General features: G+C 37.7%; 1 protein-coding gene across 13 annotated transcripts in view; it reads left to right on the plus strand.

Annotated features, from left to right (window-relative positions):
- ESRRG (estrogen related receptor gamma) overlaps positions 1–17,870 on the plus strand; it is a 371,095-nt gene that overhangs the window by 255,566 nt on the left and 97,659 nt on the right. For all 13 annotated transcript variants that reach the window (XM_041476974.1, XM_041476975.1, XM_041476970.1 and 10 more), the window contains one exon: positions 4,828–4,944. In XM_041476974.1, the coding sequence (XP_041332908.1) occupies positions 4,828–4,944 (117 nt within the window). The remainder of the gene's footprint in view (positions 1–4,827; positions 4,945–17,870) is intronic.

Consider the following 17,870-nt stretch of genomic DNA (forward strand, 5'->3'; position numbering starts at 1 on the left):
CAGATTCAACACCCCCTAATATCAGTCTGATAGTGAAAATTATGGTGACTTTTTATGATGCTGGAAACCAATCTACCTAAAGTTAGAGGCTGATACAAAACTGTCATGCAGTCAGACTAGCCAGCATCACCTTTACATTTTTGCTTTAAATCACCATGTTGCTTTCTAAGAATTAAAAAAAAATAATTGCAAGTTCTAAATATGTTTTAGTTCTGTAACACAGTGCACTGATTTCTTCAAAGCAATTCAACATAGTGACTTCACTAAAAATGTACTTTTAAGCTGTTCATGTCCCTCTGTCAAACACCATGTTTAAAAACTATCTGTTCCTCCTTAGTTACTTACTCTAACAGAAAAAGCAGCATAAGCAAGAGATAAAACATAGCCCTTCATATGTGGTCCTGTCACCTTGAAAAAATACTTGAGACATTTGGGAACCAAATTTTTAAATGCTCTGTAGCTCTGTGTGTACACTATTGTTTCTGAAGTCACCTGGGTGAAAAGTTGTGAATACAGTCAGATTAATGTTTAATCATCTGCAGATGACCTGTAGCAGAATTCATAGTAGGTCTATAATTCATAGAGCTTTCTTACAGTATCAGATGAATCTGTCTGAGGATTTGTCAGGCAAAAGTGGATTCACTTATTTATGTTCAAATCTGACCTCATTCCAGCCCGACCCTACTTCTGAAACCTTACCAATGAGGGTACTTCTACATGTGAAAATATTTATTCAAATTCAGCTAAGTTTTGAGTGCAAAGTAGAGAGCAGAGTCTGGAAGAAGTGAAACTTTAACCTGAGAGAAAATATTTTTACTTTCCTCAGTTCAGCTTCATTAAGATCTGTAAACATCAAAAAGATTTTCAAGTCTGGGACTTTTTCTCTGTCCTTCTTTTTAGTTAGCCTGTTACTCTTGATTTCCAAGAGCTCCTCATTCTCAGATTCTCAGGAAATATTCTTTTCTGTTCTGGTAGGATTATGTATAAAGGTGTAACCTGACATGGTGAAATTCACTCTCTGTATTAGCTTAGATTCTCCTTTGTCTCTCTTTCTAAGAGTTCTCCTTTATTAAGTCCTAGAAGCCCTATGGCTGTAATGCTGGCTACTTTCCATTTTCAGAGTTTTGATGCATAGCAATGCACAGACAAGCAGGTGTATTCCTTTGCGTCTGTCACCCAGGAAAAGAGGAAAAACTTTGGGAGAAAAATGGAACCATATTGAATTGAAATGCAGCTTCATGAACAGATTATAGCAGCAAATTATTACACTGAAGGAGTGTCAGTTCATTTGTTTTTTTCCTTCTTTTTTTCTTCTGGACCTACATTCCCACAGTAAAAGTTTTGATACTCATATCTTCAGTATTCCTCTTGCTTTTTTAAGTGGCTCATGGCTATTCCTTCCAAACACCTTTTTACCCTGCACTTAAGTCTTCCTCATAGCTTTAGCCCTTTAACTGCCAAACTGTAAAAGTCCATTACGCTGCTGAAAGGAATATACAAATTATCTGCTGGCACTTTAGGCAGGAGTTTTACATATATGCTGTTATTCTATCAGCCAACTAGCTGCACAATTCTATTAAGGAGTAAGTTAGAAAATTATATTGCCTGCAAACTAATTGTACAAAAGACTCTGAAATAAGTAATCAGATCCCAGTTCTTTCTGAAAAGCAGCCAGAAGATATTATAAATCGCTCAATCGCTCTTGTCAGCCCAGTTTATAGACCCCGAGCTGCTATGTTGATTTTGTTCACTGTATAACACAACTTCCTCTCCAGCTGTTGACAGGACTGGCAAACTCAGCTTTTACTCTTCCTAGCTGCTCAGTTTCAGCCTCTAGCATCTTGAAGTAAGTAAGAAATTGGTAGAGATTCCTTCTGGATCTTCCTCTGAAATAAAGTGCAGAGCTCAGTATCTTGAATGGAAATTCATATCTAAAAGTCAGTAAGAAATTATGAAAGCCCTAATGACCTGGAATGTGCAGTAAATGCAGGTTTTTAACAAAAGTAAATCCACTAACACTTGGAGTGCTAGGTAAAACCCATTTTAATATGATACAGATATCCACTGCATCTGCATGTGTACTAGAGACAAAATGTTTGTTCCTTGAACCCTTACTGTAGTGTAGACATGTACTAAAATGCTGGAACACTTTATGGGGACCAGATATGGTCATTGGAAAGATGTGGATCTTTATTTCTGTTCCAAAAATGAATATTGAGTGTCTGCTGTAAAATACAAGTCATTAAAGAAAAGCAGTTTAAATTGAAAGGAGATTCCTCCTGTAAGCTAAAGTACTAGAATCCAAGTGACTAGAAATAGCTCCTTTTAGTGTTCTTTAGGTGTCAGGAATTTGCAGGAAAAGTAAGTTATACTGTGCCTGCTGCAGACTGTTGCATAGTTTGCAGAAATGTGAAATGTCACGGTATGGATTAGAAGTGTCTGCATAATGAAACGAGCAATCTTGCATTTATCTTTCTGGTTCTGAATGCTACTTCTTGGTGTTGGTGCCTATACCTTTGTATCTTGGGACAGGATCTCTTGATACAGTGATAGTGTTCCACCTGCCCTGGTAGAGAGCTTTGCTGTTTTTGATCAAGATAATTTCTGACCTTGTGTAAAGGTATTTTTGATCTTGTGCAGAGCATTTCTGATTCCCTGGTTTTTTTTGGTGGTTTTTTTTTTTTTTTTTTTTTTTTTTTTTTTTTTTTTTTAATATAGGTAGGGGTGGTAATACTTTTATTACTGTAGTACGATGAAGTTCATTAGATACAGTTTGTGAAAGCTTTGAAGGTCTTCCTGTGTAGTGGTTGTGCCTTTCTAGGAATGCCTTGTTAGAGGGAAAGGGTAATGTGAATCCTTTTTTAAACTTGCCCTTACCATCATTTTCTACCTATCCTTCCAAAGGTGCTATTTCCTAACTTTTCTAATGTGTATTGGAAAGACCTTTTGCAGGAACTGTTGTGCTGAATTCCCTACCCACCATATCCTTCAGTTTCTTAAATAGCTTTCTCCACACCAGCTAGGAAAAGGGAAAAGGACTAAACTGCTTTGACTTTTGTCATTAGCATTGAGGCATACCAAGATCTGTTATACTTACCAGCATTGCTAACTCACTCATGCAGCAATGTCCAGGGGGAAGACAGCCTGCAAAGGCCTGAAAAGGTTGTGCCAAATGTGCTGGTTATGTTGGCAGAGTGCACGTTTTGCCATGCAGACCTCCTTTATCATAAGTACTTAACCAATTTTCAATAGATGTAAGTGGTTTAAGTATTACTTCCTGTTGAATTAGCAGTTGCTGAACATTTGAGTCTTTGTGCAATCCTGCAATCCACTAATGTGATATTTAATGAGGAGACGTCAGTCTGGAGAAAGATAGTCAATATAAATCAGTGTTTACGAAGTGTGATTAACTCTGAAATATTTCATCAATGCTGTGGTCCCAGGCAGGCTCTATGCTAATTATTAGAACCTGTGCATGTTTCAGGGGACTTGATGGACCCCGAGTGCAGCAAACATGGAGCAGCAAAATTGCGATTATGTTCGGACTGTCTCTGATGACAATTTATGCGTTTGGTATGATGACCTCTTGCTTCCCAAGAGGGCAATAAACAGAATGCATTTTCATTAAGATACTAATGCACTTTATCACAGGGGGAAGGGGTTAGAAAATGAAGAAATACCTTTAAAGCAAGATGTGGCAGACTGATCAGGAAGATACTTTATTTAAAAGTCAGTTTCCCAGTGTTACTTCTGTTACACTGTTGCAGTCTGTCATACTGGATGTATGTTGGGCCATAGGATGCATGGCTGGGCAGATGAATAAGCTGAGGGAATCTGTTTAATGAAGTGCAGTGGTACCAGGGCAAAAAAGAACAGATTTTCTCGCATTTGGACTTGGATACCCAAAGATGTGATTTAAAAAACGTAAACTACTCTTGTATTTTACTCGTTCATTTGCAAGCTTATATTTTCTGATTTTTGAGGAGAAATAATATGAATTAAGCAGTAGCAACAAAGAAAAAAGAGACTGCTTTGCCCATGATGAGAAGGGCTCACATTTAAGGATTGAGGTTGTTGTAGGCCTTAAGAGGGGAACTGGGAGAAGCAGGGGCAAAGGCAAGCATCTCTTTGAGTTTTCACTATTCTGACAGCTTGGCAGGAATGATCCTACTCCTGATGCCGCTCAGTACCAGGACTTGGCAGAAATTATAGAGGGAAGAGGAGATGTCCTGGACCAGAGATCTGGCCTGGTAGCTGTAGAACATGCTAGATGGGATGGTAACAGTCCCAGTGAGTCCTCCCTTAGGCTCTGTACCAGCCACAGTGGAAGAAGGGTGAAACTCCATGGTACCTGTTATAGTTGTTTATGCAGTAAAGCAGTCCTCCTTTTGAATTCTAAGCAAATAGAGACTAAATAAATAGGCTAAAAAGGAAAATAAAGAGTGCTCAGAGAAGGAGCCTGAGCCTGTGGTTTGGTACAGAAAATAAATGACAAAATGTCTTTCTTCTGTCAGCAGGAATAACGCACATGAAGGATTTTCCTAGGGACCATATTTGGAGTGAGACACAGACTCACATTAGTTGTGGCTTTGTATATATTTCTTTCATATAGATGTCTAGATTAAAAAAAAAAAGGGTGAAAAAACTTCATCTTTTAACTCAGCTATTTATTTTTACTTGAGGGGCGTTTCCTTTCTGTAGCACTACTTACTCTTGATATGTTCCAAAATGAAATACAACAGCAATTGCGCGAGTACTTTTTGTATATCTGTTCTGTTGGTTAGTCAGTGACTCTGAGCACCTCTTCCCCTGTCTGTTCCATCACAGGTAACATAGAGTACAGCTGCCCAGCCACGAATGAATGTGAAATCACAAAGCGCAGACGCAAGTCCTGCCAAGCCTGCCGCTTCATGAAGTGTCTAAAAGTTGGCATGCTGAAAGAAGGTAAGACTGACCGCCTCAATCTGTATCTCTCTACAAACACTTGCTACAACTGTAGGGCAATCAGGAAAGGAGACTGGTGAGTATTCTAATCAGTTATTGCAAAGACAATTTTCATATATACTTGCTCTTCGTGACATCTGCTTCTAAGCTATCGATTCATGCTTTATCCACATAGAGTTCATCATCATGTGTACTACAGCAAAAGGTACCTCAGCATTCAATCTCCTTTAGTGAGTAACTGATAGAATAACCATCAGAATTCTCACAGATTTCTTTCCTCCATTCCTTGTCCACTGTTACTCTCTCGCAGTTCTGACAGAAAACCAAAACACACACTGTGCCTTCCTTTTATTCAGTCTTCATTCCATCAGGACAAATGAAAGGGTTACTTCCAAATTAAACAAGTATAACTATTGTGTGTGTGTGTGTGTACTGAAGTTACTTTAACTACACTGGAGCAAATTTTGGCGTGCAGAAGAGGAGAATCCATTCTCCCCCGCTTTTTTTTTTTCCTAAAAGTGTCTGAGAACCCCTGCCCCTCACTACAAATATATATTGAATGTTTGAATTCATCAATTACATTTTGAAGATACTGAATGCAAGAAAATATACTCAAGAAAGGGTGCTGTCTTACCTGGAACCTGCTTCATCTGTGTGATGCAAGGAGTCAGTTGGTTGCCTGCTATGCATTTACATTGCTGTTAATGTATATGCAAGAATACACTTGTAAGTGCATGTATTACATGCATTATTATTTTAGGGCACTGTCACCACCAAGAAAGATGCTGTGTACTTCTGAACTAGATAAACATTTGAAATAAAATCAGCATAGTGTTCTCTAAGTATTGTATCCGGTGGAGAGTACTGTGTGTTAAGCAACCACTTCAAAACAATCCTATTCAATTTTTCTTTGTCAGTGCTTGAAAACTCAGCTTTAATAACTGGCTGATTTTTGCAAATGACTTGGTGGTAATGCAAAACAGGGTAAGTATGCAGCTATCAGGATAAAAATCCAAGAAACAACATAGACCAGTGGTGAGATGATGGGCAAATTAGGTCTATCACGCACCTGCAGACATATTCTTATTGGATTATACTTACTAAGAATAAACCTTGTTCTGTGCAACTGCTTTGGCAGATGCTATGATCCTTGAGCCAAATCCTGCTGTCCTTAGTCTTACTTGAGCAAAACTCTTGTCAGATTCGATGGAGATTTTGCCTCGCTAAGAACGGCAGGGTTTGACCTTCTCTTCAGTGGTTATGGGAGAGTTCTTACTTGCCAAAATCCTCGTACAACTGACCACTAAGAGCAGTTAATTGAAAGGGAAATGATGATGCTTAGATGAATTGTAAAAGAAAGGGATGACTGGGTATGACACCTTTTGAAAATGACTGTCTTCTTAGCATCTTTTTTTAGTAAGTTAAGACCCTGTATCACTAGTTGCCTAATATACAGATATATTGAGCAACTTCTTTGAAAATGAGACAGTGCTACCAAGAGCACATGCAGGTGAATTGATTTAATCCTTTTCCTCTGAATTTTGAGGACACTATTGTGCATGCATTGACATACATGTATTTTAAAGAATCTAGGCTGTATGCAGCTTCTGGAACTGCAAGAGGAAGTTGTCTCCTCTGCAAATGAGTAATTATCTCAGCAAATTTTTGTGCAAATTTACTGTTTCTGCATACAGTTTTGTTAACTGAGATAATTTATTGGATAATACAGATGTACATTGTAATATTTTTTTGTTTGAATGTTCATTGTCCATGGATTCAAATCATTACCACAAGTATTCTTAATAAGAATTGCATGAATTTTCTACTCTAAAAGTACATACCTTTTTCTAAATGGCAAAATAACTTATTACTTAGAAAAGACAGTGTTGTTTATCTACCACCTATTATAACAACTTGCAAGAACCTATAAGGGCATTTTATTTTTCTCCCTCTTTAGCGGCCACTTTTAAATCATACTGATTCACAGTACATTTGTAGTAAAGATTTTTTTTTTTCTTGTTGGAAGGTAGTTTTGGAGCTGGATGTTGTTATTTTAACCTACAGGAAAGTCTGGAGATGACTTTTTGACTTGGACCACATCCTTTATGTACAAAATTAAGAAAGATAAAGTACTGACTTTTTGCATGTGTAAAGTGGTATAAATTTATTGATTAGCATGGACTTAAAATAAGCTGAAATTATTCTTGCTGTATCTCAAGTGTTTCTTTATGTACAGACAAGGATTTCAGTCCCATGCAGCATGTCAGAGATCATGCTGCAGTAAATCTATTCAAATGTAAACCTGTTCAATTCAATTACCAGTTTATAATAAAATTTGCTGCTGCAGCCTCCACGTTTGTCACAGCAGTCTCTACATGCTGATGGCACAGCATGCCTGGAAATTGACAGCCTAAATCTATTTACAAAAAAAATTTAGTTGCAGACCTGAAATAAAATCAAGTTTAAGCAGCTTTGAGAGGAGCATCACATTCCTTACAAGAACAGCACATCTGCCAGGGTGCATCTTCTCCAGAAATCTTACCTTGTTTGTGGGGAGTTTTCTTGTAGAAATTTATCTTTAACAGTTTTAAAGTGTAATCCAAAGTGAAACAATTATCAGATATTGTGCTTCCCTTCACATTGTAAAGGACTTTACTACATTGTCATTTTGTGAATTGTCATATGAATTTCATGGTAGTAATCACAGTGCCTGGAAAAAGATTCTGAGTTTTAGCTTGGCTTCTAGGGCAGGGTCCGAACACCACTTATAACAAATGTATAGAGTGGCTTCTCTTGTGACCTCTCCATGTTGAATCATTCATCTGACAAGATAATGGTGTTTTTCATCAAGCATCCAGTGTTTCTGTGGGAGACCCAGTGTTAGGGTGGCGGGGCTGTGTTTTGGGGTCAAATCCTGTGAGGGAATTGGATTTCTGGTCACATTAGGTACAAGGTGGAGTAGGCATTTGCTGTACATATTCTCATGGATGTTGGTGGGGATAAACCAGCAGCACCTAGATCAAGATTCTTAATAATTTTTAGGATGTGGGCCAGGAGCCAGAGAAGGAATGCTACAGCAATGCCAGGCTGGGCTGGAGTGGGATTGAGGCCCTGGCTGCATCTCCTGTTGAGTATCATAAGAAAGTTTGTACAGTCTGATCTGGAGGAATACATTTTGGTTTAACCCATGGATTGTTACTTGAAAACGTCTGGGTCTATGGATGGGTTTTGAGGATATTATACGTCATACTGTAGCATTCAGCAGAGGCTGATGAGCTTTAAGTCACAGGACAAATATGAGGGTGTTGTGTTTTCATTTACTTTTCTAGCCAAGGATTATTAGCAGCAAAGCAGAATATGTTGCACTCAGAGAAGAAAATTTACATTTTTTATATTTAATTTTGTGTCAGTGTTACAAAAAATCAGGTTATCAAGTATCGCAATTGATTCTTCTACTGAAATGCAGTTTCTTTGACTGTAGTTTTATTCTGGTGAATTGTCTCAGATTCATGAGAACAGCTGAAACAACATTAAAGATTCTTGTATAGTCTTGGGAGAAACTTTTCAAATGTATCCCGTGAGATTTCTTGAAATAATATTGCAGTTGCTAAAAGGGTGCAGGGAAGCATGTACAACAATTTGCCCTTTCTAAAAATGAACATTTTAAAACATCCAGTAGTTTTAAGTTCTGTTGGTTTATAATCTGTCTTTTAAGTTTGGCCTTTCAAACTCTTTGGAAGCCAGTGATTATTTTGCTTCAGGTGGCAGAATTAAATCTGTGCTCATGTGCAAGATTGGGTATTTTGGCTATTTCCCTTTTTATCCAGCTAGTTGGATTGAGAAAAAGAGGTTGATTTTTTTTCTTTTCTAAGAAGAAAAATGGGATGTACCATACATTAGATGGTATGGGAAATCTTAAATTTGACTTTTTTTTTCTATTGCTAGGTGATCTGAGTAGAATTCAACATCTAATCTTTAATTAGTACTATATGCCTATTAATAATATTTGTGGGACTATTTACTAGCATATGTTTGTGGTAGAAGATATTATTCTAAGTTTATTACAGGACAGATCTTGCTCTGAAGAGCTTCCCATATGAAATCATTCCAATGGAGTAATTATTCGAAAATGAAATTACTTTTTGTTTCAGATGCAGCATTTGTATAACTGTTTTTACAAGAGATTATTCCATATGTTTTAGTTTTCTTCATAGAGGCAAAGCCTTAGCCTCAGTTTTTCCTACCCCTGTATTGTAGGGAGGTTAAAAACTATAGTTCAGAGGGGAATCTGTTGAGTGGCACTAAGGCAGCTCTTAGTACATCTGGCATACTGTATCCTGTTCTAGCTCTCACAGTTCTGTGCAGTACTAGTTTGTATTTCTTACAGGACTGTTGATACCAAAACATCTCCCATGTATCTCTCATTTCTGGTATTTGGGTGTTTTCAGAACTTGTTATGGACTGTGTGTAGTGGCTGATCTGCATTGCTTGTTATTTCAGAAAGTCTATCTGGTTCCTAAATGAGTGATACATGGAAAAAAAAATGGAAGTTTATATGAAAAATAAAATATACCCCAATGAAATGGCATGGGTTGCTTCATGTAAGTATGTTTGTATTTTCCTTAGGAATGGATGGCCTTTACAAATTATCATCAGTCACTTGATACCCAGTTAGAATAGGTAGAGTAACAAAGTTCCAGCTTAATTAGTCGTGTTATTACAAATGAGAAGCCAGATCCTCACCAAGTATTAACAGAAGCTCTTAGAGCTGTGTTAGATTGCTGCTCATTTGGTAGGTTTAGCAATCTGTGCTATGGGGAAATCAACAATATACCTTTTTGTGTCTGTGAATCTTCACAGTTTCTTGTACGTGAGCCATCATTCAGGCTCTAGAAATGATCAGAAACTCTCAGAGCTTTTCATCTGGCAGTGCTGACTTATGTGTAACCCTTCCCATCACAGCAGAGCAGTTTGCATGTTGTACTTGCCCTGCTCGATGAGTAGCCTCAACACTTCTCATTCCTTACTTTACTTGGATTTTTTGAGAATTCATACAGGCCCTCAGAAAGACCTCAGCATCCCTTGGGAAATGGTAAGGCAGTAGTTAGAATCTGCTTTGTAAAGAAATCCTAGACTTTTAAGTGTTTTTCTTTAGCTGTGATCTAAATAAAAGCAATTCCTGACAGTTTTTAAAATGCTTGAACGTTTTAGATGCTCTTCTAATGAATCAGAAGATTGTTACACTTTTTCTGAACATGCTAAAATTGGGGGGGGGTCTCGAAAATATTTTTGCTTCACACTTGGAGAGATTTCATTCATTCAAATATAAGAATACATTTTTAGAAAGAGGTATGTGTATTTTAAAGCATAAATTACTGAGTTTATTATGGGAAGATTACCGTATGAACATCTTTGGCTTGTGTTAAGCAGCAGATCGGATTAAATTATCATATTGATCCTTTCTGGCTTTGACAGCCTATGAAAATGAATCCAATACAGCAAGGAGAACGGGCAGCTTGAGTTTGGTCTTATGTAAAGAGATGCGTGATATGCAGAGGAACAGATTAATGGATTCTCTCTCAAAATAATAAATAAAACTAAGCAATCTTCTTTGTGATTAAAACTGTGTTATCACCTATGATTTGAGGGTAGTGAAAAAGCCTGCTTAATAGGATTCCTTCTAACAACATCTCTTTTGAAAAGACCTGTGCATCAGACATTGCCAAGGTAAATTTCTATTACAAGTCTAATACCATTAGTTTGCCAAGACGAAAGCAGAAATTATTGTGGACGAAGTTTTAGTTTCTGCTGCCTTTAGAAATCAGAACAAAGAAAAGGAGAAAGCATTAATGGTATTCAAAGAAAATATTTCTGTACAGGATGACAGTTAATAGAGCAGCAGTGACCTCAGTGATATTTCTTACGCTCTCTATTGTAATATTACACTTAAGGAGCTTCTCCATTAATGCAGGATATTAAACAAACCTCCTGTTTTATAACATCAAGAGATAACATAGTGTGTCTTCTGTTGATGTCTCAGCTCTCTTCTATGTTTCAATGTATTATGAAGGACTTTGGTTCTAGTGCAGATTTTTTTTGAACTATTTCTTTTCCTCTCCTTGTTCCTTCCTTTCCCTCTTTCTTCCCTTCCTTCCCCATTCACCCACTCCCCCCTTTTCTTCCTCCTTCTTATTTCTCCCCTTCTTTCACTTTTATTTCTTCCTTTCCCTTTTTTCTTTCCCCCTTTCTCTTTCTTTCTTTCTTTCTTTCTTTCTTTTCTTTTCTTTCGAGTGTGCTTGGATTAATATATATTGGGACCTGTTAAATCTCCTTGGAAACAATAGAAGCTAATCTCTAAGTGCTGTTGGTGTTCATAAGTAGGCTTCTTTGCTCCTAACCAAAATATGACCTGATAGCCCAGTTCACACATTAGAACTGACAGCCCAATTTGTCTGCCCTAAAATGCATCTCATGACTATCCACTCTATCTAACTGATGAAGAAGGACAAACTATTCAACTTCAGGTTAGTGTTTATAGTCAGCTCAAGCAACTAGCATTTCTATTCTTCCACTAGAAAAATATCCCAGAAAAAGCAACTGTTGGGGATGTGGATATTCTTTCCAAGTCACACAAAAGCACCTACAACTCCTACCAAGTGTTGGCCTCCTGAGAAGTTTTCATGGTGCTTTTGTGCCAGTGTTGTGCCACTCTGGTTTATGTTCTGTCTCTTGAGTATTTTGGAGAGTAAAACAGATATCCCAGCAGTTCACTGGACTTGCTCTTTAAATAAAATGTCTCTTTTTTCTGGGAAAAATTTTGTATTACTGTTGTCTCTTTATACAAATACTTGCCTTCCACAAAAGAGAAGGTATGAAGTGGATGTGGAGAAAGCAGTATTGTTTGTAAGTCTGAGTTTGAGAACTATTTACATTTCTTGGATTTACACAGATCTGTAAATGGGGAGGCTTTTGTGTTAGCATTTGCAAATCTGAGGTCAGAGCTGTTTGCTGGCTCACTCACCAGCAGCTTCCTTGAGATTAGCTGTTAGGTTGGTCTGCTCACACAGTCGTTTGCTGCTGAGAATCCCAGTGGCAGCAGTTGTTTGCAGGGTCTGACAGGCAAAGAATACTTTCAGCATGAAGTTACTTTGTACTTCTCTTAATGAGTTTGAAGGATTCTGAATAGGATTCAATTTTACTGTAATTTTCTTTGTGCACATACCTTACATATTGCTCAGAATTGGAAGGAGTAGGTTCTGCAGTTTCATGAGTCTATTTAAATTACTATTAAAAATTAATCACTTTGTACTAATATTTTCTCATCATAATCTGAGGTGGTTAACTGCATATTCCCATTTGTCATATTTCTTCTTTTGATCCTAAAATAAGGAAGCAGTATTTTCCTAATTTTCTAGAAAATAACCAATTGTTTGCAAAATATGTTTGTTGGATTTAGTCCCTACGAACATTTGCTTATGCACTGGAAGTATAGTGACAGCAATATAAGGGGTAAGAATAGGTAGAGACAAGTCTGAAGGATGCAGGACTTTTCCCATGATCTCACAGACAAGTAGCTGCCTTTCATTCTTGTTCTCTGCCACCCACAACACATACATCAGATGTGGCACTGCCCTTTGTTACAGAGTTCTTGAATTCTTGCATGTGGGTCCTGCCTTTTGGTACATAATTTTCATTTTGTAAAGAGTAACATTAATGTAATTTGTATTCTCCACTTTTTTTCTGTTTCTGCTGTGCTGATACTTGCACATCCCCTGTTTGAATAGGTGTAGAATCTCTGATAGAGGTGTATGTCCTTATCTTTTAAGTGCCACTCTGGACCCAACCTTTCTGTATTTTAGTCAGCTTTTGCCTGGGCAGCACTCACAGCTCCTGACTAAGACTCTTGCTGTGTAAAATCTTTGTCGAAACAACAGAATGTATGGTAGGATTATTTGGGGTGAAAGGCTGAAGGGATGCAGGTGCTGGTGATTAGAACCCATGTGGCAGATATACAGGCTGACTGCTGCTGCTTGGGATGGGTTGGCACTGAAAAGCTGAGTGGCTGAGGAACTCTCTTGGCGTCTTCACTCAGTCAAAGCAATGAATGTGTTGAGAAGCAAGAAAATTTTCACCTGCAGTTGTTACAACTGATCTCATATAGTCCTATCCCTCAAATATTTCACACTTCTAAATCTCTGCTGTCTTACAGAAAAAAAACCATTAGAATCAACGTGGGTTTTGAGACATTAATGTAACTAAGCCACAGTCTTCTCTCTGAGCAGTCATTGCCCTTTTATAAGCTGAGGAGTTATTGCAAGTGGTGAGTCTTTGCCAGTTCTACTCACTGAGTGACTGGAATATGAAGCTGGAATATTATTTCATTTGGTGTTTGTAATGTGGCTTTTGTGGTTGAAAGTCAGCAGCCTGAATTCTGAAATAAATGTGATCATCTGCAATGAATTGTCACTTTGTCAGATTTTGCCATTCTTACTAGCTATTCTAATAATAGATCTCATCTAACCAGCTTTTTCTTTTTTTTCCCTTTTCTTTCTTTTTTGTTTTCTTTTCTTCGGGTATTTATATGACAGAAAAGGGAAATTATGAGGGGAGTCTGTTATGCTCATAGTAGTTGCTTAATATAGCTATTAATCTTTATAAATGAAAAAACATAGCTTTATTTTAAGCCTCAATAGGCTTTTATTAGATAGATGATTCTGGAGAAACTCAAACACAGCTATGTTAGATATATACACTTACTGAATAATATCAATATTTTCCTTTTTGCTCTTTATTGTTCCAGCAAAGTTAATACGTGTATCTATTTTTCTCTTAAGCATCTGGTTTACATCTCAGGATCATCAGGTATAAGATGAGAAGTCAATTTGATTTATAGTTTTAGTGTAGCAGATCCAAAATCAACATTCCATACAACTTGCTTGCATGGGGTCTTACTGCAGTCCATGTTAAAACAGTTAATTATTAAAATAATTTAGAAAAATTGAAATACTTTCTAAAAGAAAGTCTGTGTGATACTGTCCCTTAATCAGCTTAACTCCAGTCTATACCTTAGAGGCAGAATTGTTGGTGTGCTGTTTATCAGCAAAACTGCTTGACCAGCAAGAGAGAATATTGGTAACTTGCTGCATGCTGAGCACATACAGATCCTAGGAAAAAACAAGAAGTACAAGATCATCATCCTCATCTTTCGTCTCCTTTTCTTTCCCTCTTCAGCCAAGCATTAGTCCATGCAGTGATGTTCTTGTCATTTTTATTCAGCAGTGTAAAAGTTACTTCACCAGTGCCCTGTCTCTTTCTAGTACTCCTTTCAGTTCTGTGGGTGGGTGACTGAAGATGAGCCATGTCTTTTGTTGTGATCTGAATCAATCAACAGATCAGTCTTATATTATTTGTTCAACACTTGTACAGCCACATGATGCTTTTCATGACAGTCTGCCAGATAGTGCTTACGGTGGTCTCCAGCATCTGAAGTTCCTGTGCTCTGTCTCATTTTCATATTTTCTGTAATTCAATCCAAGCTTTAGAAATGGGCACCTGAGATTTCATTGCATGGTCAATCTCAGTGGATAACATTTGGGAAGAGTATCTTGTTCTAAGTCACCAGAAATGCATTTCTGGATAGGAAGTGGTATCAGTTGTGGTAAGATTACTTAAGAGATGGCATAAATACACTTTGGATCCAGTCTGAGGGTACCAGCATGTTACTATTGAAGTGTTAAGAGAAGTCTTCCTCTGTACTGATTTTTCAGGTCACAAGCCACTTGCTGGTTTCCCTGTGAAACTTTTAATGAAAACTCTTTAAGTTTCCAATTTGAAGACAGAATAGACTGCTAAATGTCAAAATAAAGGAAAATGAGTGTTTCCCTTAAAAAGTAGCAGTCTGTTTTATAATACCAGTTTAAAGGTATTCTTGCTCAAAGATGTATTAGAAAGTTTCTGTTGAGTTATAACTCAGGTGAAGAATTAGCCTGAGATAATAAGGGACTGAATAGGCTCTTCCTTCTCAACAGCCCTCAAGAACATCACTCAAAGTGCAAGTCTCTGACTGTATTTCAGACAAAAAGAAGCTGGAACACCTCTTGAGTCTGGCGTTCACAGCCAAAGTCTTTGCTGATCTTCCAGTTGCTGGAGTGTGCCACACGGCTGTTGCTTGATCCTGCATGAGATGTGGAGGAATGCAGTAACTGGAGGACAAAGCCACAGAGTAGCTAAGATGACATAAGATCCTTCTGTTTTCTCTTTTTATCTTCTCTCATTTTCATGACTTTTCTCTTCATTTTCCTCTTCCAAACCACGATTTGGAAGAATGCTGATGAGAAAATAGTTGCTGTGAGCACATATCCTCCAGGCAGTTTTTTTTCTGGTCAGGTGGGAGAGAGAATCATGAATTTCTTGAGGTTTTTGTTAGCTGACTCACTCTTTCGTGAGGACTAGTCAGGCTGAATGACTATATTTCCTTCTGGGCATCCTGGTATTGCTGGAGATACCCATCCTGGCAGGATGCTTCAGCTCATCTCCAATTAAAATACTTGTTATGGAAGTATTCTTAAACACAGCTGATTAATGAAGTTAAGGAAACCATTTGAATGCAGTGTTAAGGCTTCCAGCATTGGTGTTCCTCTCTAGGGAGGTGTGTGCAATGAGAAAGCATTTGGAATGTTAGCAATCCATCTCATTTTGTTTCCATTTGTTTTCTCTAATTTCCTTTTTTAATGCTGGTTAGCTGAAATAAGTCCTTTTTCTCTCTTCACTGTTCCCTCCCCCTATATGGAATAGCCCAAGACACGTGCCTGTAAAGTGGCTTCTTGGGAATTTGCAAGTCTTTGAATGTGTTATCTGATTAAAGGGATGTATGTGTCTTTAATTCTCGTCTGCAGTTTCACCTCTGACCCCATCTGTTAAAGTGGAAAGGAGCTGAGAGTCAGCAAAGTCCCAGATTCAACCCAGATAACCTGCAGTGTGCACATTTGAATGCTTTAACTCCTCAGTTGCCCCTGAAAATTACATACTTAATTAAGTGACCGGTTTCACTGGAAAATGTGGAGGGTGTGATGTGAGACAGGTGAATTGTTTATTTTGTTGATATGCTTAAGGTAGGATAATTTAGTCATGGCTTTGCCTTTTCTATTAAAGAAGAAAAAACATATAGATGTGTGGCATAAAGGTGTATAAGGTCTTGTTTACGCGTGTGTATTTTCATTTCTTTATTATTTTAATAGACCAATTTCTTGCTTACAGGAGTGAAAAGTAAAACCCCCATTTCTACTTCCTTTTTGAAAAGGAAGCTGAATTATGTGGTTGGAGAGGATATTGCAGTTTTGGGTGGGATCTTTAAATACCCTCGAATAAGGCAGTAAAAATAATGTCATTGAAAGATTGAAGCAGATGACGTGAGGGTCATTTACATTATATTTTGCTAATATAGGGCTTTTTTGCAGCAACAGTGTAATTGTGGCATTTTCTGTGCTTTACAGATAGATATCATAAGTGATGAGAATATCCCCACTATGTTTAGACCTGTGGGTGTTTTGATTTTTCCTCTGGTCATTTTCTTTTCTAGCTTTCAAACACTCTTAAAACTGAAAAGATTTTCAGTATCCCAGATCCATCCCTGTTCTCTGAAAGCTAGAGCCAAATTCTTCCCCCACATACATCTGTTCAACTTCGGTGGTTTCACTTACGCTATGTGGCTGTAACAATGCAGAATTTGTCCTAATCTGCCCTTTCTTTTTCAGTGGAGAATATGCACATGCAAAGTGTACGTGAACACAGCAAGTTGAAATGCAAATAGAAAAAATGTATGTATTTTGTGTGTGTGTGTGTGTACACACACGTAGATAAACAGCACACAGATAGGTTTGATAGTATATCTACTGTACATAATATTGTAAATGGTATCTTGCTGTGCTGGAATCCAGGCAATATGAGTTCAGTACTAAAGTGTTCAAGTTGCACCTGAGCTAGCTGGAGCCTGCCAGCCTCTGCAAGCCCACTGAGAGCATCTGTCTCGCCACCACCTTGCTCACGCTGTGTCCTCTGCAGGCTCTCCGATTCTTCCGACTATGAGCATAAATCATCCACCTGTCAGGAGCTCGAGCTGCCTGGATTATGCAATGCCTTCATTTGGAGATGGTGTGAGCAGAAGATTGCAGCAAATGGTTTGCATTCATTTTAATGCTGCTCCCGCATCTCTTCAGCTTTAATGAGGGTTCAGGGTGGTGACAACTCCCTGAGACAATGAAAGTCCTAGAGACCCAAGCTTTCTTTGTACATTTGTATGGCCTAGTTTAGAATTTTTTTTTTTTTTTGGCTTTTTCCCCCCCTCCCTCCCCCACCCCCAAGAAATGAATAGCTTGAAAACTGATGCAGAGAACTGGTACTGCACAAAGCCAGCTGTCCATAGCTCTGCTTTTTGGCCTTGTATTACTTCCCTCCAGCTGAGCAATGAAGAATTTAAAAATCAGTCATGTTTAATGTTGATTGTCCATTTGTGCTGTCTAAAGCTGCAGTGTCTAGTTGGCTTAACTTAAAAAAAATTGTAATAATCCTACCTTTGCATTTTATTCAGTTACAGGTGTATTGAATTACATGATCAAGGGTGGCATACCGTATTGTATATTCTAAATTTAAAACACGAATCCTCTATATTAAGATCTCCTTGTATTAACAAAAAAAAAAAAAAAAATAGACTTTCAGTAAAATAGTCTCATTTCAGTTTGGTAGGCCTGAATTAATTAAATTCCTTATTCACTCATAATTTTCATCATGAATTATAGGCAGAATAAATATTAGTATTTATTCATCTGTGTGAGCAGAAGGAAGAAAAAAGAAGGTTGGGAGACAAAAGCAGAGAAGTCCTTTCAAAGACAAATGTTGAAGACGGCAAAGAGGTAAAGATAATTCGTGCC

This window comes from Pyrgilauda ruficollis, unplaced genomic scaffold (assembly GCF_017590135.1).
Source record: "Pyrgilauda ruficollis isolate IOZ18807 unplaced genomic scaffold, ASM1759013v1 scaffold4, whole genome shotgun sequence".
Taxonomy (NCBI): Eukaryota; Metazoa; Chordata; class Aves; order Passeriformes; family Passeridae; genus Pyrgilauda; species Pyrgilauda ruficollis.